This window comes from Lontra canadensis, unplaced genomic scaffold (assembly GCF_010015895.1).
Source record: "Lontra canadensis isolate GAN:19392208 unplaced genomic scaffold, GSC_riverotter_1.0 scaffold1, whole genome shotgun sequence".
In the NCBI taxonomy this organism is placed as follows: domain Eukaryota; kingdom Metazoa; phylum Chordata; class Mammalia; order Carnivora; family Mustelidae; genus Lontra; species Lontra canadensis.
Window position 1 is genome coordinate 32363601 of NW_022630995.1, and position 23188 is coordinate 32386788.

A 23188-nucleotide genomic window follows, 5' to 3' on the forward strand; every position below is an offset into this window, starting at 1 on the left:
CTGGAGACAGTAATAGTGTACCTGTAACAACCTGAATTCTGGGGGGAAAAAAAGAAAGAAAGCAGTCGCAGAAGAATTGCCTCTAAAATGCATTGCAGGGGGGGCACCTGGTTGGCTCATTCGGTCAAGCGTCCAACTCTTAATCTCAGCTCAGGTCTTGATTTCAGAGTCCATGAGTTCAGGCCCCCCTGAGGCTCCATGCTAGGCATGGAGCTTGCTAGTTAAGTAACTAACTAACCAACTAGGTAATTTAAAAAAAAAAAAATGCATTGCAAAAAGACATCTTTTTTAAAGTTTCTTTCCCTTTTTATCCTGGGGAAGGCTATCTGTATTTTATTTCTGTCAACTCAGTCCCTGGATTATGAGGTCCCCTTGATGCCTCTGACTGCGCAGTATATCAGCACATACTGCTCTTGGAGACGAGGCAGGAACTCACGAACCAGTCGCATGAATAGCACAGTTCTCTTACCTAGAAGTAGTTGAATGTTTCATTATGTACCATGGGCTAAGGATAGTTTGGGGGATGCTATGTAAATGGCTGTTTTCATTCCAGTAATAAATCGATGATGAGTTTCTAGAAGTATTAGCACATTTATGTCACTTTGGGACACGTAAGCAATTTTTTTGCCAAGTTTTAATGCCGCCTCAATTAAAAACTTCACAAAGGTGCCTAACAAATTTTGGCTCGAAGAAGAATAAGGATCTCAAAAGTTTTTGTCTTGGGGTTTTTTTTTCTCCTTTTATGATTTTTCTTTTATTAGTCAGCAGAATGTGACTCAGGGGGGAACAAATAAACTGGTATTTGCAAGGAGAAATCTTAGGAAGTTTGTTACAAAGGGAAATACAGCAGAGCCCCCAACTAACGATCCTAACCTCCAAATAGTCACTAGGAACAGCCCTCAACTTAGTAAATACAGGGGGCTCTAGACACACAGGCTCACTATAAAAAACACTTCAGGATGGCTAAGAAACACTCTAATCCTCCATGTTTTTACATTTTTTCCTAGTCTAGGAAAAAATGACAACTTTATAGTAACTCTTAAGTCTACAGTATGTTTTTGAGAGGATATATTACCAACATGATTTCTAGTGTATATGATGAGATATGTTTTAGGTTGCCAATCTAGAAACACAATGCAATAAGATAAATTATTGTACTCCTTTTGGCTACCTATAGAAAGTCCCCTAAAATATCCTTTATTATGTGTCTGCATGTATCTTTATACTTATTCCATTAAAAAAGGTGATTCGGGGCGCCTGGGTGGCTCAGTGGGTTAAGCCTCTGCCTTCAGCTCAGGTCATGATCTTAGGGTCCTGGGATCGAGTCCCGCATCGGGCTCTCTGCTCGGCAGGGAGCCTGCTTCTCCCTCTCTCTGTCTGCCTCTCTGCCTACTTGTGATCTCTCTCTCTCTGTCAGATAAATAAATAAATAAATAAAAATATATTTAAAAAAAAAAAAAGGTGATTCATGGGGGCGCCTGGTGGCTCAGTTGGTTAAGTGACTACCTTCGGCTAGCTTCTGCCTTCAGCTCAGGTCATGATCTTAGGGTCCTGGGATAGAGTCCTGCATCGGGCTCTCTGCTCGGCAGGGAGCCTGCTTCCCCCTCTCTCTCTGCCTGCCTCTCTGCCTACTTGTGCTCTCTCTCTCTCTCTGTCAAATAAGTAAATAAAAAATTTTTTTAAAAAGTGATTCATTTAGCTGATCCCATGAAAAGAGTACAAAATGAGGCTCAGCTGAGATGGACTCCCCTATATAATTTCAGCTTAAGTGGTAAAAATTTCCAGTACTCTGATCTAACGTTCATAGGGCAATGAGAGTTACTACAGAGCAAATAAGAAAACTAATGAAAAGCAGGTGCAGAAACTATAGCCAATTGACTATCTGAGAAGCATTTCTGCACTCAGTGCATTGCTAGTTTGCATTGCAAAGTCCCACCTTCTGTTTGTGGAGCCACAGGAAGAAAACTGGACCTTCATAGTGTGTGCTGGGTATGTAGTCTTTTTCCACAGAGCCTCAGACTTCTCTTAGAGATGAAAGAGCCACAGTAGAGGAGAAGAGAACTATGTATAATTTAAGTCCTGATGTAGACCCATGGTTAAAAAAAAAAAAAAAAAAGAAAAATCTAGACTAGAAAGCAGTGCTTTTATGATGTTTCTGAATTATGCCGCAGGTCCCTATTGGCATTTGTAAAACTTAGGTTTTAGGTATTACAACCACGAACATGTGATGTTTTTGATAGACATTTGGAAGAATTAGCATGTAGTCAGGTCATTCTAGACCATTCTGGAAATTGTACAAATATAGATGCATGTGTACAAAAGTCAAGAAAGTAAATAAACCCTAATGTGTGAATATAGATAGTGACCTTTTATTAGATAGAAGGACAACGGTAGAAAGAATATATTCCAGTTCCTTTTGAATGTGAAGAAATTTAGTATATGCTATTCCCTTTGCCTGACATGAGCTCTCCTCACATTGTCAAGGTGAAGTCAAATTCTAACTGTCAAGGAACCCTCTTTTGGCCCATTCTGATTTCCACATCCTCTGAAATTATTAAGTACTGGCAATTAAGTCAAGTAGCTTTATGCTACACTGATTCCTAATGTCTTACAAGTTTGTTTTTGTGATCTTGTAACCTCCTTATAGAAAGGGAAAATGTTTTTAAATGGATGCTATAAAAACAGTATTTTTTTAAAGGTTTTATTTATTTATTTGGCAGACAGAGATCACAGGTAGGCAGAGAGGCAGGCAGAGAGAGAGGAAGGGAAGCAGGCTCCCTGGTGAGCAGAGAGCCTGATGCGGGGCTTGATCCCAGGACCCTGGGATCATGACCTGAGCCAAAGGCAGAGGCTTTAACCCACTGAGCCACCCAGGCGCCCCAACAGTAGATCTTTTTAACTGATTTCAGTTTGATAAACCTGAGTTCCCTTCAAATACATTCTCGCCCTAAGACAAGCTATTGGGGCCCACAGCACATCATGCCCAGAGCTGGAAGGACACTTTTCATGAGTTGACTTGGTGCTTACTAAGCATCAGTCAAAATTGTTTTTAGGAAAACCAGATATGATGCTCTAGGGAGACTTTTGAGTTGTTAAAAAAAAAAAAAATTGCTGTATAATCTAGAATGGGTAGGAGAACAGTAAACTCAGGTGAGGCATCATTCTATTCTGATTTCCACTTGACTGGATCCAGCCATGGACTGTGGCTCATGACTGAGGTTTCTACCACCAGAAAATAATCAGAATCTCAAACATCAAGCCCCTGTGCAAAACAGGTTCTTAGCTCTACATCACAAGTTTGTATGTTTATGAGTTAAATGTTTTCTGTATGTATATTTTACTTTTTATGAATCCCCACCTAAGTCAGACATCTTTTTTTAAACAACCAACTGCTATGTCAAACACATCAGATATGAAGGCTTCCACTGTTTCTTGAATCTTCTCCTAAGCCCATTGTCTGCTGTTAGCTTATAGATGCTCCTGCTAGTAACAGTTGCAGTAACTCTGGGGAGGCCTCCCACTGTATCATCATCTTTAAAGCATGGCACGCAACACACACACACACACACACACACACATTGCTCTTGCCAAGGGGATTAATACTCCACTTTTAACACCTGACTTAACCACATACATGAAGTTGATAAAGGTCCTCAGCCAATTTTAATTTGAGGGCATTGAAAATTGTAGTGTCAGGCAGAGAAAATAGTGGTTGGTTGTAATAGCCATGAAGAAAGAAAACAGAGCTGAGTCCAGCTCTTTTCTGATGTTTCTTTAAATCACTACTATTAGCTCACCATGCAGAGATTTCTCCTTTATTATACATTCAGCCAAAGGGTGCGGGGGTGGGGGGAATACCACTGTTTTCTAGCTCCATCGATCCCATGGTGTGACCTCACAATTTTTTTACATTGTGAGCCTGTTAAATTGTGAAGGGAATTTGATGAATGTTTTCAAATCCTCTCTTTTCATGTCCACTGCCCATTTGCTGTTTAGATCATTTCTTGGTGAGCATTCTTTTTTGACATTTACTAAATGTTAGCTGGAGTCCATGTTTAACACATTGGCCTAGAGCCAGTGGGCTTACCAGTATATTAGCCTGTTAAGAGAAATTAAATAAAATGTGAATATGAAAGGAAAATTACATCAAAGAAAGATGGAGGCCAACCATGAAAAAGACCATAATGGCTGCTACTCACACCCATTCACTCGCTGTGCTCACAGTTGGGTCATTTTGTGCTGTTGCCAGACTCTGGAAGGGAATTCAAAGAAAGAATTAAACATAATTCTTGCATATAGCAACCACTTATTGAGCACCTATTCTGGATCAACATCAGCAATACAAAGATGAAGAGACTGGTTCACTCTGCAAGAAACTCATGGTTTCCTGTAATGATTCTCAGACCTGCAGTGAAACCTGGGCTGCCCTGATGGAAGGCTTTCAGAAGAGCAAGAGGGCATCCTATGTGTGCATGTCCGTGCTAGGAATTATTCCTAAAGAAATACTCAGGAAAACTGCAAGATGGCGTCTTTCAGAGTAATGTTCTCCATTCTTATGCAGAGTAATAAATGACCTACCAGACATTCCAACAGATATGTGTTAAACACCTGTTCTGCTCCACCTTGATAAAGAACTTAATGAGTTATTTTTCTTGACCGCTGACATGGTGTGTGTTAGTTGTTTCTTCATATCTAATTACTGTCTTCATAGTTCACTGACTCAGTTCACTGTTTAGTTTTCCTCTTTTAATTGCCCATAGTTGTGGGTGATACAGTGATGGTGCTGAGGCATGATGTCTTTGAACCCTTCCTTCCCTCATTGTCTTGGGGTTTACTTCCAAAGTGTCTTTTAAAGTTCTGTGATACACTGATCCAGCATTAATACCAACTATGATTTTAGTACAGATGCTGGTGTCCTCTGTTCCTGCTCCATGTCTGTATAAAAGATTGCTTGATCCCACTTGACCCTTAGTACCTTTGGAAGAAAATTGAGGCACATGGACTATGCAATCAGGCATTTGGCATTTATTTGGGTCAATTCATCACAGTGTTTGGGAACAAGTCAAGAGGTTAGCCAATTCCATACTCTTAATTTGAGTTCTAATTTTTTTTTTTTAAGATTTTATCTATTTGACAGAGATCACAAGTAGGCAGAGAGGCAGGCAGAGAGAGAGAGGAGGAAGCAGGCTCCCCGCTGAGCAGAGAGCCCAATGTGGGGCTCGATCCCAGGACCCCGGGATTATGACCTGAGCCGAAGGCAGAGGCTTTTACCCACTGAGCCACCCAGGCACCCCTCAAAGTTGTTTTAAATGTAGATCTAGTACATTCTTTAAGATCTGCTTACAGAGGCTCAAAACTTTTATCTTCCAGGTACAGTATAGGATTTAGAATTTCTAAACTCCAATGTTAATTTTTTAACAAATTAATACAACCATTCTGGGAAAATACGGTTAACAGGGCCTTGTGGCTCCTACCTATCACCTAGAGGTTTAGTTCTTAGACTTTTTCCTTAAAGTGGCAACCAGGTTAACAGAGAACTGAACATTTGCAAACCTAAGACTTCCAGAATGGTATTTCATGGAACTCTTCTTTTGGATCTTCTGCTTCTTTTGTCCTTCAAGACAAAGATATTTCAAAATTCTTTTTTTTTCCCCCCCAGAGTGGAGGTAACTGACAATCTGTTCTAATTTAAGGGTTTCTCCTCTTCAAAAATCTGAAGTTGTTGAGATGGTTAAGAAACAAGTCAAAGTCATAACGCTTGCAATTGGCGACGGAGCCAACGACGTCAGCATGATACAGACGGCGCACGTTGGGGTCGGGATAAGTGGCAATGAAGGCCTTCAGGCAGCTAATTCTTCTGATTACTCCATAGCTCAGGTAAGGCAGCCTTTCCGCCGAACACAGCATGAGTCTCAGTTGACAGTATGAAGAGAAAAATACTCATTCTTTTCCTTACGGATTCTTTTCTACTTTTATTTTAGTTCAAGTACTTGAAGAATTTATTGATGGTGCATGGTGCCTGGAACTATAACAGAGTCTCCAAGTGCATTTTGTACTGCTTCTACAAGAATATAGTCCTCTATATTATTGAGGTAATCACAGGTTAAGTTTAAAATCCTTGTCAGGTGCATATATGTTTAAAGAAAATTTCTCATTGGTTTAGTGACTCCTTCGTTTGCCCACTCTTTATAACTTCCAAACATGTTCAAGTCTGTTGGCCACAGAGAATAATGAGTGTTTGAATTTCTAGCTAAAAATGTTACATTGTTTTGGTAAGATATGTTGAATTAGAATTGATGAAGTAATGTTTTCAGTTTTTAAGAGACTACAAACTGGGGCATCTGGGTGGTTCAGTCGGTGGAGCGATTGAGTGTCTGTCTGCCTTTAGCTTGGGTCATGATCCTGGGGTCCTGGGATTGAGCTTTACATCTGGCTCCCTGCTCAGCAGGGTATCTGCTTCGCTGCCTGCCTCTGTCCCTCCCCCAGCTTGCACACACACTCTCTCTTTCTCTTTCTCTTTCTCTTTTTCTCTCTGTCAAATAAGTAAATGAAAGATTTTATTTATTTGAGAGAGAGTGCAAGAGAGCATGAACAGAGAGGAGAGGAAGAAGCAGGCTCTCACTGAACAGGGACCTCCCCCTCCCCCCGCAACATGGGCCTCCATCCCAGGACCTTGGGATCATGACCTGAGCCAAAGATAGATGCCTAACCGGCTGAGCCACCCAGGCACCCAATAAAGAAAAACTTTAAAAGAAAAAAACAACAACAAAAAAAGACCACAAACTATGTAGCATTTTTTATAAAGCTCAGGATCATACTAGAGAAAGCAATACACTATTTAGGGATACACACATGGAAAACTATTTAAAAAGAAAGTAAGGGAATGACAGACATTAAATTGAGGATAGTAATTCTAAGGGGTAGAATCAGGAAGGGTACACACATAGTTTTGCTTGTATAGGTCATCTCATAGTTCTTATTGTTTCAAACTTAGTTATATACAAGTATCCCTTGCTATGCGTACCTGTTTGGCTTCTGAGTTGGCTGATAGGTAGCAAGAGTTCAGATAATGAGGGATTTGTCTAAAAATTATCAGAACATTCAGTTCCTATGTCTGGATGGCAACAGATTTCTATATTCCTTTTCTGCTACCATCTATAACATTATTATTGAAATTAAAACTTAACCCAGGTCAGGAATGTCCCCTCTAAAAGGAGGCATTCTGTTTTAAAAACATTTTTGCAACACCAGGCACCAGGCTTAGTTTAGCAATGACAGGAGGTTCCTCTCCTCCAGGAGCTTGCCAATAGAACACAACGTAAGCCGTTATGTGTAATTTTAAATTTTCTGAGAACCGTATTAAAAACAACTAAAAATTAAAGCCCAGGTTAATTTTAAAATGACATTTTCTTTATCTTAGTATGTTCAAAAGTATCATTTCAACATGTAATCACTATAAAAAATTATTAATACACTATTTTACATTCTTCATGCTGTTTAAAATCCTGTGTGTATTTTACACTAACAGCACATCTCACTTTGGACTAATCACATTTCAAGTGTCCAAGAGCCCTCTGTGACCCATGGTTACCACACTCAACAGCACACAACACTCGTGGATATACTGAACTAAATGATTTAACCAGGACATGACAGAGAAATTATTTACCTTTTTTTTTTTTTTTTTAACCTATAGCCATCTTATCATCATAAGCTGTATTTGTAATACTTAAACTCTAGTAGGTGTTATCAGTTTCTGGCTCCCTTTGCTGCTGTACACAGCATGGTGATAAGGGCCCCTTAGTTTGCTAAGAAAATCCTCCGTCTTGTACTCCTGCCTGAGGACCTGCCCACACCCTTGTAAATCTGCCCAGGGCTCCCTCACACACGTCTGTTTCTGCCACCTTGCCCTCCAATCTGCTGTGTCTACAAGTCTGTCAGGAGAGACACAACCTAACCGTTTGCTGTATGGAAATAACATCTCATACTTTACACTAAAGAAGTAACACTATAAACAAAGAAAATATCAGTGAATTTCACATTTACGCTACTAATTGTTAGTTGGGAGTCACTGTCTGTTTTGTTCAGCCCCTGTTCTTTATTCCTCTGTCAGAATGCTTATCTCCTTACTAAAATGTTGACTGAGCATAGTTCTGATAAGACAAGCTAGGAAAATTGAAAGTTAGTTTCAAAGTATGCAGGCAGTTTCATTTATTGGTCACAAAAATGCTATAATTAGGTTACAGCCCATTAGGTAAAATAATCAAGTACTTGGACACATAAACAATCTATGAGCTTATTGTTCATTACTGCTGAATTTTGTCTGGAATAGTCTGTGTTTTGAAGGAAAATGCACTTCTAAAATAGCTCAGAAGGTCCAAAAACAGATACATTCTTTGTTGTACGTGTAAATTTGTCATTCTTTTCTAAAATGATAATTTTTGATTCCCGATCCCCTCTGTAGTTCTTGTTTTCCTAATTATATTTTCTTCTCTCCCCAAACATTGATATTCAAAAGAATATCAGTTTATACAGTTATTTACAAATACCTTTGAAGATACGCGGAGTTCAAAGCCACTGGCACCAATAAATCTGCTTACAAAAATTTAATTTTATAAAATGAAATGAATGCTCAACTCGTTGCTTTTTAAAAAGCCTAGATTATTTGACAATCAAGTGTGAAGCAGGCGAAACTTACGTACTAATGGGAGAAATAAAATATATTAAACTCACATAAAAGACTAAAACTGCACGCCCTGTTTCAGATGCAGAGTTATGCGATTTGTGGTAGATTAGCCCTAAATTTCACTTGGCTTTGAATTTAAAGCCTCTTCATGAGATATTTAGCCCTAATCAAATTCTTTACACATGGAAAAGGAAGTAAGTCCTAAACTCTACGGGAAATCTCCTTTTTAAGGTATTTTTCTTTTAACACTTGATAGAAATGTATTTTGAATATAATTCAACTGTCTTGGAAAGGAATTGACCTTTTAAATCAATTCCCAGATAGCCAGCATTTGCCGGCTAAAACAAGTTCTGCCGATGTTAATGGCTCATGTCACTCCCGTGACTGAGTAGACAGAGAACACTTTGCTGGGTGTCTCTAGTGTGGACAACTGCCAGTCTCCAATCTCCCCTTTCAGTTTTTTGTGCTGATAAGGCGTGGGAGCAGAGGACTCATTGACTGTTTGTAAGCTGCTGTTTAATATGCAGAAGTGCTCCATGAGGGAAAAGTCTGCCAAGCTTCGACTGCCACGCCTCTGCTGGGACGTGGAACTCAGAAAATAACACCAAGAGAGGCAGGTCTGAAGTTTCTTTGCTAATAACGAAATGGCCTGGAACGCTCTGGGTTTCATAGATTATCAGCAACAAGTGCTTTTCCCATTGCTGTAGCACCAGGAATGTCACTATCCAGCTTCTCCATTGCCATAAATTACAGCCAAACAAACAAACACAGACTTGGCAGGTTCCATATAAAATGCTTCCTTGTGGTGGCCACCCAGCGGTAGCCCAAGGTGTTCATTGAAATCACTGGCTCGTTCTAAAGGAATTTTTTCCCCCTCTGAGATATCTGACTCCTTCCTAGCAAAATAGGACCTTTTCTTTCAAACGATTGGTCACATCCAGGTTTCCTGGTAAGATCCCAAAACAGTGGAGTGTTTCAAAGTTCCAGAAGCTTTGATTAAAGTCAAAGAGGTGATACTTTCTGAGCACATTGTCCTGGGAAATGGATTTCTTGTGAATTTAAATAATCTCCATACTTCCCCAGAAAGACTGGAATTTTCTTTCTGCATCCATGGTTCTTGTTGAGTCAAAGGAGGGGCTTTTATATGTTTATAGTCATTTAAGTGTTGTTTTATTTAGTTCAGGTTTTTGAAATCTTGAAATCAGCCTTTCTGTAGACTTTTTCACTATCAAAGAACTTTTTCTCCTCTAAAATATATAAACTTAAATGTCAAAATATTTATATAAAGGTGTAGGGTACTGTATTGAAGGATTCTGTTCATATTCTAGTCATGTCTCCTCTTTTAAAAAATGAAATTAGAGTAAGAATTGTTTAATGTAGGAAGATAATTTATAAAAACATGTTCACGTACCTTTCAATAGGAGAAGTACAAAGTTAAAAATGTGTTGATAGATTTCCACTTAAAAATTCCTGCATTTCTTTCATAAGGCAATTCAATTAGGCATTTTTAAATGAACTTTGAATGAAAATGTATTCATTTATTTGCAAACTATTTTAAATGTTAAGCTTTCTATAAATATTACTTGATTTGAGGGGGGCTCTTAAATTTCAAGCTCGTAGTGACATTTGAATCTGCACCAAATGTTACATACAAAGCTAGGACACCATTCACATTTACAGATGTTCACTCACACACAAATTTAACATAACTTTCTCATTGTATATACCATTGGTGACTGCAGATACATTTATGGCTATAACCTTTTGAACCAAGTCCTATCCATTAGATAATTTGGTATGCATCTCTTTTTCAGACCAACCATGATTGGACCACATCTTCAGAGATGAGCGAGGCCATAATTTGAACCTTTGTGTTTAAAAATTCCACGTATTTCCATCATATACTAAGATAGCTCAAAGAGGTTCTTTGCATGTGTTGCTGCAATAAGTCACAGTTCCCTTCAGGGAGAACATTACCATCAACCGGGAGTATCACAAATACGTGTTTACATAATCCACATCTGAAAAAGTGAAAACACAACAGAGAGCATTAAAGCCCGTCTTGTCACCTTGTATCTTCTTATGCTTAAAGTAAATAAACAAATAAGTAAAGTCGGCAGCACCACCCTAAGGATTAAACTTAACTTCCTATAAACATGCCAAGTTTTTTTAAAGCATGCAGAAATGAATGACCTAGCTCCTAGTCTAGGGCAAATGTTCGATTTTTTTCTGTAAATAGATGGAGGAAAGCAAGCAAGAATTTCAGATCTGACTCCGATTCCTGTGCTTCTGTGATTGTTGCTGGTAATGTGTGTTACAACCTGAACACAATTCGGACTTATTTTTCATGTGCTATTGCTGCTTTGTTTTCTTTTCCATCTCATGAAGCAGACATTTGTTTTTATATATGCTCAATCATTCCTTTCCATGATAAAAAGGAAAAAGATCAATGTGGATACAGAAGCTGTTCATAGGGAGGCCAGCCTGGGTACATATTGATAAATGGTGAATTTGTAGCAATTCATGCTTCCATAATGAGGTTAAATGAAACGTGAAGTGTAGCAAAGTCCCTGCACCTCTGATTCAGAAATTCACTTGACTGGCACATCAAGACTGCTGTCCTCCAACAGGTTTTGTTATTGTTATGCTTTGGTTTTATATATGTGTTCACGTAGTAATCTCATTGCAGGGCTAGACTTTTTACTCTTCCAGGTCTACTTGATTTTTAATTACATTTAGATCGGCTTTCCTAAAAATAATCTACGTATTCCCGACTTACTAATACTCACTTTAATTTTGCATTTGTCTTAAGCATGTTAGAGAAAGTTGTTTTCATTTTTTTTTATTGCCTTTCATTTTGTATCCAAAGTTAAGACTGCTGTTTTGAAGAGAATTTCAAAATACAGAAGAACACGATGCTTTATTACTTGAAGATTTATGCTTAATCAAAGCATAAATTCCAGTGACCGAGTATTTTTAATATATAAATTCAAATTTCACTTCCAGATGACTGTAATGATCAAGAAACACTTTAAAGGTTTATAAATTTTAATCCATTAATTCTACTTTGAATAATTATCTTTGGGGGGCACAAGAAAATTTTTGGAGGTGATGGATATGTATATTACCTTCATTACAGTGACAGTTTCACAAGTGTACACATATGTCCAAACTTACCAAATGGTATATGTTAACTGTGTGCAGTCTCTTGTATATCAATTATACCTTAATAAATCTTTTATTTACCAAGAAAAAATAATAATCCATCCTTAGAAAATAGAGATGTGTAGGATTTCTGTACAAGAATATTTAGTTCTGAATTATGTATAAAGGCAAAAACTGGAAGCAAGCTAAGTATCCCAAACTAGTTATAGTCACACTGTAGAGGATATACATCTATAATTTCATTCTAAGGGATATATAACACTTAATAAAATGTATATTATGTAATGTTAAGAGGGAAAGGGTCAGGACATGACACTATATACAGTAGGTTTCCAGTAAGTTAAATCTGTGAGTGTATATAAATGACCTATATGAACGCAGCCAACACAGAAGAAAACTATGATAATATTATTGGAGGAAATAATTTCATTTTCCAAACAAATGTGTTATTTCATATAATCAAAACAATAGTTTATCTCTTTAATTACCAAGAGATACTTATCTCTTTAATTACCAAGAGATAAATCTTTTAAAAAGGAATTAAAGCTCTAAAACTATAATGCCAAAATATATCCCCTAAACTGCCTTCCAGAAAATGAGGTTATATTTCATTTTTTTAAATGTATGATTGATTGCCTATTAATATGATTCTTTTTTGACTGAAACTAATTCTGCCTGAAATAACAAATACCATCTGAAAGGATCCCTTCAAATTCGAAAGCAGAACAGAGACATGCCATTTCCAAGAAAGTTGTGAAAATCCTATGCTAATACTGCCATTATGTAGAGGCTGAGTTTGGGATTCTAAGCAATGCATTTATGGTTTTTTGGGGGTTTTTTTGTTTTTGTTTTTGGTTTTTTTTTTTTTTTGGTATCCTAACCACCTTGGGGTTGTTTTCTTCCTAGATCTGGTTTGCCTTTGTTAATGGCTTTTCTGGGCAGATCCTCTTCGAGAGATGGTGTATCGGTCTTTATAATGTGGTGAGTTTCAGACATTTGATTCTTCCTGTTTTTTTAAACACTTGGAGATAAAGGTTCTGCCTGCATTAGGCTGCTTGGAATAATGACCATTGTGTGCCCTTCAGATGTTTACAGCAATGCCTCCCTTAACTCTCGGAATATTTGAGAGATCATGCAGAAAAGAGAATATGTTGAAGTATCCTGAATTATACAAAACGTCTCAGAATGCCCTGGACTTCAACACCAAGGTAGGACATGCTAGCCCGGCACGTCTGTGGTGGGCAGTGGGACTCGCTTCACTGGTTTAATTCCATGGGGCATCTGGTCTTCCAAAGCCGAGGAAACAAACTCTAGGGCTCTGACCGTGGCAAGTCATACTGGCCGAAGGTTCCGTCCGATGGGGACTCAGAAGGGTTTTTGTTTGTTTGTTTTCTTGTAAAATTAATGCATAACCACAGTTCACTAGGGTTTGCCAGGCAGCAGTAAATTGGGGCCAAAAGACAGACATGAGTGTCCTTTTAGCCCTCGGACTTTCTATCTTTGCAGTGTTGTGGGGAAAGGCTCACTCCTCGCAGGAGTCAGTCTTGCGGGACTGACAAGCTCTGTCTTTACATGTATAAAGCGGTGGGGGTGGAGTGGGGTGGGAGGGCATCTCCTTCTTCATTAATTTTCTGTTTTGTGAAATCATTCTGACCTCATCAGAATATTAGATTGCATTATACTCTCTGGTTTGTAACTCATGTAGTCATAACACTCAGTATTTCCAACCCATCAGATTTTAAATACAAGATAAAATATCTAACATTTTATCTAAAAGCACATTCTGAGTTTGTATCCTACATAACACACTGTGGACTATTTGTCATGCCTTGGGGTCCCTGGTATTTATTCACCCCCAACAACAAAAACATCTCATTTTCCTCCAAGTTTAGATTCTGAAGTCTTTCCACGGGCACTTTTTAGTAATTCACGTTTCTGTTCAGAAGGAGAAAAATGGTTAATTTTATTACAGTCAAAACAAAGTCATTTTGAAACTATAATAAAAGCAACAGAGTACACCTTCCCCGAACTTTTCCCATCTCATAGAGTGCATTTTTATTAACATGTTACCAATCATCGGATGTAATCAGTGCTTCAAATTTAGGACAGTTAATGTAGGATATTTTTAATGTGTATTAATTTTCAAAGCTCTCAGCTGATGTTTTTTCTCAGTGTACCAAGATAATAAAGCAGACAGGTGCTTCAGCTCCTCAAAGCTGTAAATGACAGTGCCTGGCTGAAAGCCTCGATGTTATTCGTATTCTGAGATGATGTCTTCCTGACTTCACCGTGCATGCGTGCCCAGGGGTGCACACGCAACTTGTCGGCATTGTTTTAAATAACTGAACTTGGTTAATTAAAAACAAAAAATAAAAAACCCTGAGAAATATCTTAGACCATTCGTTCTGAAAACTATTTTTAATGGTGTCTTAAAACAATTAGTAGTTACAATATGCAATATCTGTGCATATTGTCTTTTATTTTTTAAGGTTTTATTTGGGGATGTTTTGACACTTATTTATGACATCTAGTTTGTATTAAATTGCACCACTTTGCTATAATGTTTTTTGTTATCTGTGGTTGGTATTTTCAAGGGATCGTGAGACACAGTCCAGACAGATACAATGGACTGTGAGCTCTTGTTTCCCTAAAAAGGTGATTTGAAAGCTGAGAAAGTTCCAGGCCTACTGGCATACTCACAGTAATTCTCACTGACCTGGACAGTTGTATCAAAGCCACAAGTATCCAGTCTACCATAGCTCGGGCTCCACAATGCTCTCTCAAGAATTAACTTCCCAGCCACAGACTTGGCCGTGGTAGTCTTGCTTAGAAACATAAATTGATCCTCGCAGGATTATCCAGAGCCATTCCTGGAAAGTCACATCTTTTCATACCCTTTGCACATGGCAGCTTGGACAGTCTTGGGGCCAAGGAAAAGGCAGCCTGTTGTTTCGCTGTGTAAGCAGCATTCCTTGTGTCCTTTGCTGTTCTTTTATTGTTTACAAAGTATTTCATTATCTGCGGAGCCCATGTGTTTTGAAAAGTCATCAGATCAGCCCAAAAGGATTATGCAACTTCTCTATCCTTTGAATATTTATACATAAGTTGCCAACCATTTTTTCGTAACGCATGTGGATTTTCTAATGATTTCAGTGAAAAATCTTCCATTAAATCCCTTCTAAGTGTTTTAAAATTCAGGGACAAATGGCAACAAAATGCATAGTTGTCTACACAGCAGTTGCCGTGGGTCCCCAGTGTAGAAGTATTGTTGCCTTGAATGATGATGATTACGTTTGTTATGGTAAAAAGGGTCGGAGGTTCTGAGGTCGTGACAGGGGTTAAAGGATTAGCATGTGACAATAAGTATCGGTCAAGAAAATGGAAAAGTAGAACTAATTTTTCTTGCACCCACCTGTGCTTTCTGTCAAATAAAAACTTGTGGTAATGACATAGTGAGGAGAAGAGACAAAGGTTAATGAGTAACACAAGTTCAAATGTGTAACGTATTGGAGCGTAAATTAGATCATACAATCCAGTGTGGCTCGGCCAACTAACAAAGGAGATTGAGATCACGGTGGAAAATTTTGGGAGGCAGGCAACTTAATTTCTGTTGTTGGGACAGATTTAGACTATTAATACATGCCAATTTTATTTAGCATAAGTTTTGCTTGCGAGAAGCACTTTTAAATGACAAAGCCGCAGCTCTTCAAATCCTAAACAGGTTTTCGATAACTTAATCTTTCACATCCCTGCTACAAAGAAAAGACCAGCAATACATGCGCCCTTGCTCTTAAAATACAATAGATACAGAAACGGAATAACTATTCAGTGATGTTATAATTGTAGGAAGTTCCATGTTGACGGGTGTTAAAAATTGTGGAAGCCTTTTGTAAATTCATTCAGGGATAGCAACGTTGCTTTAAGAAATTATATGACTTAAATGGTATACCTGTTATTTTTGGTATGTAGTACGTGTGTGTGTGGAGAGAGTTGGGGGGAGAGAGAGAGAAAGAATGTATTAGATTCTTACCATTGAAAAGTGTACACTTTTACTGCACATGGGAAACAGAAAGTAGGGGTTTCACTAAATTACAGTCTTTTCAAAAGTCTGTTCTTTGAGGATTATGAAAATAGTCCCACCTAAAGAATTGCAGCACCTACCTACATTTCTTTTAACTGTTATTTTCTTTTTCAGGCAAAAATTTAAACTTTTAATACTTGGTCTTTAAAAAGCAAAAAAAAAAAAAAATTCAGTGAAGCTGAAAAAACATTTTGAGAAACATAAAAATAAATAAATGACCCATGAAGGTCTAAGAGGCAGAAAGTGTCTGTCAGTTCTATTAATTCACAGTGGTGGCCCGACAGAAACACGTTTTGTGAATCTAGCTCACAGATAAAAAGAAAGGTCAGAGTTCACGGAGCTAGTTTATCGCAAATGGTTCTCATGGATTTTTGTTTTCCCTCAGGTTTTCTGGGTTCATTGTTTAAATGGCCTCTTCCACTCAGTTATTCTGTTTTGGTTTCCACTAAAAGCCCTTCAGTATGGTAAGTAGAAAGGATATGAATGCTAAGAGATGACTTTTTACGTTTTTAGAAAAATAACTCATTGTCAATATAGGTTAAAAATTATAGCAGTTTCATTTTATGCTCTTTTCCTTAACCTAAAATACATGCATCCAAAAGCTGTACACACTCTAAAGATTTTTATTATTATTCCTTTGGGAGCAAAGTGATTTAATATATGCAAAGCCTTTCTTCCCCACTTCTCATGTTTTCCAAACTTGCAGAGAGTTAAGTTTTAGGACTCCTCTTCCCCCCCTCCGCTGATGTATAGTTTGAAGACAATAGTGCTAATATTTTATGTGGTCCATTTATCACACGTATGAGGCTTGCACCAACTCTTTATACTGAAACTGATCAGAAATGCTCGTGTTTTCAAGTACGCGTGAGCCGATATTTTGAAGGAGGTTTTTTAATATGTTTTTAGGTTCATCTTGGAGAGCAAGCTTTCCCTCTGCTTGTTTTGAGGGAGTGATTTTACTCTGTTAGTCTTGAGAGAGGGGAGCACAGTGAATTTCCTATGCCCATAAAAATGATCTAGTAGCCACTCGACAAGAGATTTCCTGGGATGCTGGGTCGCCTGAGCCGACCTTCCCCTGAAATCCTGAGGAAGGCAGCCGGCTGCTCCATGCCAATGCTCCCAAACTACAAGAATTAAACACAGGGCATATGCCCTGCTGGAGGATCTTTGTGTCCTTTAGAAGTCACGGCCCTTACCTCCCCTGGCTGTGAGTTAACGACAGCCCACAGAGGAGTGTGCTGTCTGTCCCTTCTTGCCGACCTACAGTCTATTCTGCAAGGTGGTCTTTGCAAAATGTAAATCAGACCGGGTGCCTCTCGCTGTCAAGTTTAGAAAGAAATACACAGCCCTCACCGTGGTTAATCCCGCCACCTGTGCCATGTCCCATCCCACTCCAGCCCCCAACCCTCTGTCCCCTCGGTGCTCCAGCCTGCTACTTGCCTACACGTCTTCCTTCCTCCTCCTCCTCCAGGGAGTCCCACCAGCTCTCCCCCTCACCCCCTGAGGCTTGTGCTCCCAGAGAACCACCTTCACGGCCCTCCTCTGCTCCCATGTTTTCCCCTCATTATCCTTCATCTTCTTTAGGATATCTTTACCTATCAGGGTGTGATGCGTTTGCTCAGTTTTTATTCTCTCTCCCCGTCAGTATCAAAGCTCTTGAAGAGCAGAGAACAGTGTAGTTCAGCGTTGTATTTGCAGGACTTAGAACAGAGCCTAGCTAGTCATCAGCGCTTGGGAACCCGTCACTGAGTTAATGGGGTCACGGGGCCTGCGTGGGGTGAGTGTTACAGGGAGGGCGGGCCCTTCGTGTCCGAATCAGAGATTTTCATCTCATTTCTTTAATAATTTCTCTCCTGGTATACTAAATACTTCTCATGTTCTAAGCCATGGAAATGAGTAGTAAGAAAAATCCAATTAAAACACAGCCTGTTGACTTCAATAGGCCAGGAGAACCACAATGGATTTTTTTTTTGTTTTGGAGCTATAATTCACATGCCGTTAAATTCACCCTTTTAAAATTATATAATTCGGTGGGTTTTTTAGTATATTCAGAGAATTGTACCAATTCACCACGATCCAATGCCAGAATGTTTCCATCACTCCATAAAGAAGCCCCACGCCCATTAGCAGTTACTCCCCATCGCTCCTCACCCCAGGTCCCTGGAAACCAGTAATTGTTGTCTGTGAATTTGCCTCTTCTGGACATTTCATAAGAATGGAATCATGTCATATGGGGCCTTGGTTCATCCATGTTGCTGCAGCATGAATCAGTACCTCACTCCTTCTTACGGATGAGTGATATTCCCTCGTATGGGTTTTCCACATTTTCATTATCCATTCCTCTGTTGAGGGACATTTAGATGGTTTCTGCTCTTCGAAGCAATGGGATATTGAACTCTAGAGTATAATATGGGACCTTAGACAATTTCTCTAGGTAAGGCTTATTTTCAGATTGCAAAATCAATATAGGTATGAAAGACGAGGCATGTCCATCGCTTGCTGTGTTTCAACATTCTAAACTGGAAAAAGGAAATTCAATATCAAAAGTCTTTCCAGCCAAATAGCGCGTAAAACGCCATGACGGTGACAGGGTTTGAAAGGAATTTCCAAGTGACTCCAGCTCCTGGAGAGCAGATCCTGGGGCTCTCTTTGCTTTTGTCTGGGAAACTGCCCAAGTTTGCCACCTTCAGCCAGGGGCAGTTCATGAAATGTGCCTCCTGTAGAACACAAATCCAGCCCAGTCCAGAGCACACGTGGTCTCTCTTCTTAAGACATGAATGATGTGCGGGATAAATTACATTTTAACATTCTAATGTTGAGGGGTTTGTTGGGTTTTCTTTGCCTTGTTTTTAATTTTTAAATAAGTAGAGGTTTTGCATTTTTTTTTTTTTTGGCTTTTGAAAGGATGGGGTACACAAGAAATGTTTGAGTATATAAAGTGCAGCTAAACATGCATTAATTCACTCACTTCAGTGGTTCCCAAAGTATGGCCTGTAGACACCTTCAGAAATATCCATGATGACCTTCTTGGGGTACCTAAGGTCAAAATTTCAAAATTTGCATAGTACTATCCAGACATTATTTTTTTGTCTTGCGGCTGATACAAAAGCAAGAGTGGGTAAAATTGCTGGTGCCTTGGCATAAATAGTGGTTCCAATACCTTCGTGGACATCATAGTCTTCCCTGCCATGCACCCAATTAAAGAAGCAACAGCAAAAGTCAGTGTCCCTTAAGAATGCCCTCGAAGAAGCTGTCAAACTAAGACTTCTGTTCCATCTTGAAACCTGGTGCATATCTCATGAATATTCTGGGTGACACTAGGGGAAGTGAGCAGAAAGCCCTTCTGAACGCCAGTGAGAGTCGTACCAGGCAGGATGCCCTGTGGACCATTTGAGTTGTGACCTGCACCAGCTGCTGTCATGAGGTTACAGAATCCTGCCTAAGGGTTGCCAGGTTGGCTCAGTTGGTTAAGCCACTCACTGCCTTAGGCTCAGGTCATGATCCCAGGATCCTGGCATCGAGTTCCGCTCCTCGGCGAGGAGCCTGCTTCTGTCTCTGCCTCTGCCTACCACTCTGCCTGCTTGTGCTCTTTCCCTCTCTCTGACAAATAAATAACTAAATAAAATCTTAAAAAAAAAAAAAAGAAAGAAATCAAGAATCCTGCATGACTTGAAGGCCGATCCAAAGCATCAAGGGGAGCCATTGGTTTCAGTGTAATAGAGTACTGTAACTTCACGGTACAATTTCAGGCTCCACACTGTAACGGACCTCTAAGAAACTACTTGTCGACTTTTGATGTAGTTTCAAAGAGTAGCCACACTCAGGAGAAAAGATTATTAAAACACTCCTCTGTTATAACTCCGTCTCTCTGTGAAGTTGAATTTTCCTTATATACCTCAACCAGCATATGAGAATCCAGCTTCCTTCTCTTGAGCAAGACATAAAGAGATTATAAAAATAGAAAACAAGGCCAATTTCCTCACTAACTTTTTTTGTTGGGGCAAATACTACTTATAAAATCTGTTTATATTCTATGGATGGAGTTTTTTACTATTACCTTTAGATAAATCAGTATATATTTTTTAATATTCTGCCTTAATTTATAACTTGGTAAATATCGATAGATATAAACCACATAAACAAAAGTTTTTGGAGATCATTGATAATTTCCTAAGTGTAAAGGAGTCTAGAGACCAGAAAGTATGAGAATGAATGGTTTACCTGAGTCATGCAAATGCTGACTCTGACATTCCCTACAGTAGGCTCTTTTGTTTCTTTCTCTACGTGACCTTGAAATGAATCTTCGACTTCTTCATGATGAACCAGTCATGACCAGAAGGCTTCCCTGGACCCAAATGTGATTATTTTTGATAACCTGTATACACTGGCTAAAGGACCAGCATAAAAGCATGGAAGTCAGGACGCGATCATGAGACACAGTTATTTCGTAGATTTCGGAGTATGTTGGTTTGGTTGTATAGAAGTTTGCAGATTCATGGCAGATACGAGTTTGTAAACAGTGTGTTCAGAAGACACAGTACCTCTAGGCGCAGCTGAGACTCAGTCCGTTGAGCATCTGACTCTTGGTTTCAGCTCAGGTCATGATCTCAGGGTCGTGGGATCAAGTCCCATGTCGGGCTCTGTACTGACTCTGCTTGGGATTCTTTCCTTCTTCCTCTCCTCCCCCCTCTGCCCCTCGCCCCCTTCTCACTCACTCTCTCAAATAAATAAAATCTTAAAAAAAAAAAAAAAAAAAAGGACATAGCACATCAAATCCTGTATCCTTAATCAGGGAATACCACTACAGAGGAGTCTCCTAGATTACGGCTTACCAGCCCTTCTTCAAACCAAAAACTCTAGAGTGGGGTAGGGTCACATCCTGGAGTGTCTGTAACGTGTGCACCCAGCACTGGAACACTGTGCTTGGCGTCTCCCATAGGAAGTCTCATTTTAATATCAAAACCCCTCCAGGGCATAGGTAGTTACACTCCATCTTTTAAGTGAAGAAACTGAGTTCCCTTGGAGATTGGTTATAAACCAACATGACACAACTAGTCACAGAACCAAGCCTGGTCTGTGTCTCCCAAACTCAATGGACTAGTCCTTCTCTTCATACCGGCGCCCCTCTGCCTGTCTCGTCCCATACTTTATTCTAACATAGTTTGTCCTTACATATGAGATTTTGAATAAATATTGTTGAATTGTTGAATATTTGCGTAAGATATTGTACTGCATATGCCATGGGTTTTAAATTTTTCCGTGGTGCCAAAGATTTCATTATTCAGTTATTTTTAATTTTTTATCTTTTTATCAGTAATCATGATTTTTTGTTAGCTACCACACCCTTCATGTAAACCCACAGTTCTTAGTCATTGCTGGGTAACAAAATACTTCAAAATACGTGCCTTAATTCAGCCTAACCTTCTATGAGCCATATGCCTGGAACCATATTGGTGCACTTCAGTCTTCTGTGATTTGCATTTATGAATCCCTTTTGGTCTGATGCCAACAACTTCATTGAGAGAAAGTAAGAAGTCTCCCAGAGACCCTCATCTATATTGTTAGCAAAGTTCTTTATTAAGGTTCGGGATGTTTCCTCCTTTCTCAAATACCCGTAGAATTAGGCTTTCCTTGAACAATTGGCTTTGTTGTTTTTTTTTTTCCACCTCATGGATCCTAAGAATTGTTAACAAGTCAGGTTTCCTCCTTCATGTTGATTATTGGAAATTGTTTTTAATTTGTGACCCACATTTATAGCAACTTTGTGAGACTTCTTATAATTTTTTCTTTAATTAGCCTCGTTTGATTCCATGGTCTGACACTTGGTTCTCCTTCTTTTGTTCAACGATTATAAGTTGATTTATCTTTGAAAGAATTCTGAAAGGATCTCTTTGGTTTCCATTTCTTTTTTTTTTTTTTTTTTTTTTAGATTTTATTTATTTATTTGACAGAGATCACAAGTAGGCAGAGAGGCAGGCAGAGAGAGAGAGGAGGAAGCAGGCTCCATGCTGAGCAGAGAGCCCGATGCAGGGCTCGATCCCAGGACCCTGGGATCATGACCCAAGCCAAAGGCAGAGGCTTTAACCCACTGAGCCACCCAGGCGCCCCTTGGTTTCCATTTCTAATGAGACTCTCTTCTTGTCATGCAGGTAATGTATTTGGAAATGGGAAGACCTCTGATTATCTGCTGTTGGGAAACTTTGTTTACACGGTGAGTACAGAGCATTTGCCTAGTTTGTATATAAAATCAATCCTTTCATATGTGTTCATTTTATTGTCAAATTTAACCATGTGCATTTCTGAACATAGGGTTGTTTGCACTTCCCTTTAAAAATGAAATAAAATGTTTTGACTATTAAGAGATTATATTAGGTTATTAATATGTCACTTAGACTCACTGACTTGATAGGACTTTTGTTGCTATTATTTTTAGCATTCCCTCCTTCCTCTTAGCACCCCCCCATTTCCCCTTTTTCTCTTCCTTGTCTCTTTTTCTTCATTTTTGTTTTACTGCCCTTGCTAATCCTTTTTTTTTTTTTTTTTGGCTTTCCTGAATTTATGGCAAATATTATCATACTGTTCTTAGATGTTTAACCAGTAATGATTCTAGAGTCTCACAATAACTAAAATGGGAGAGGAATTACTCTTTGGGGACATTCCATCCACAGAAGGCATGGAACCCACTGTGTTATGTCACTATCCAAACACTTACAGAGGACACACACATGAGTGCAAGCCCGTTCCTGCCATAAAGGGCCAAAAAAGGTCTTAAGACCAATTTTCCCTTAGAAAAAAGGCACCACTTGGATGCTAAGGCCCGAGGTCACGTAGTTGGTGTCTGATAAGTTTAGTATAACCTTCAACACTGAATCCTCAGGCCAGGGTTCCTTCCTCTGATTCTGTGTCCCTCTCTGTGCCCCCCGAGGGAGGTTGGGGAGCTGCACCAGATAATAAGCAGCTGTCAGCATGGCTGACTTAGTTGGGAGAAAAACCATAATATGGTATTTAAATATCAAGTGTTTAAATTACTGAATGATGGGACATTGAGGCCATTAAATAACAGAGGGATCAAGTTATTTTCTAGGGGTTCTCCTTTCCTTTGACTCAACCCACGGAAGTAGTAACAGAAAGGAAAAATATGTTTGGAGGGCTGGTGACTTGGTCTGCAACGTGAGTGTAAAACAGAAATAAGTACTCGATAGAGTCAGTTTAGAAATTAAACCAAGTATAGAGCAGTGACGTCTCTTAGGACACGT

The 23188-nt window shown here is 39.1% G+C and overlaps 1 protein-coding gene across 4 annotated transcripts in view; it reads left to right on the top strand.

Annotated features, from left to right (window-relative positions):
- Positions 1–23188, top strand: part of ATP8A1 (ATPase phospholipid transporting 8A1) — a 226004-nt gene that overhangs the window by 170595 nt on the left and 32221 nt on the right. For all 4 annotated transcript variants that reach the window (XM_032852621.1, XM_032852612.1, XM_032852624.1 and 1 more), the window contains 6 exons: positions 5694–5877; positions 5982–6092; positions 12758–12832; positions 12937–13059; positions 16318–16396; positions 22082–22143. In XM_032852621.1, the coding sequence (XP_032708512.1) occupies positions 5694–5877; positions 5982–6092; positions 12758–12832; positions 12937–13059; positions 16318–16396; positions 22082–22143 (634 nt within the window). The remainder of the gene's footprint in view (positions 1–5693; positions 5878–5981; positions 6093–12757; positions 12833–12936; positions 13060–16317; positions 16397–22081; positions 22144–23188) is intronic.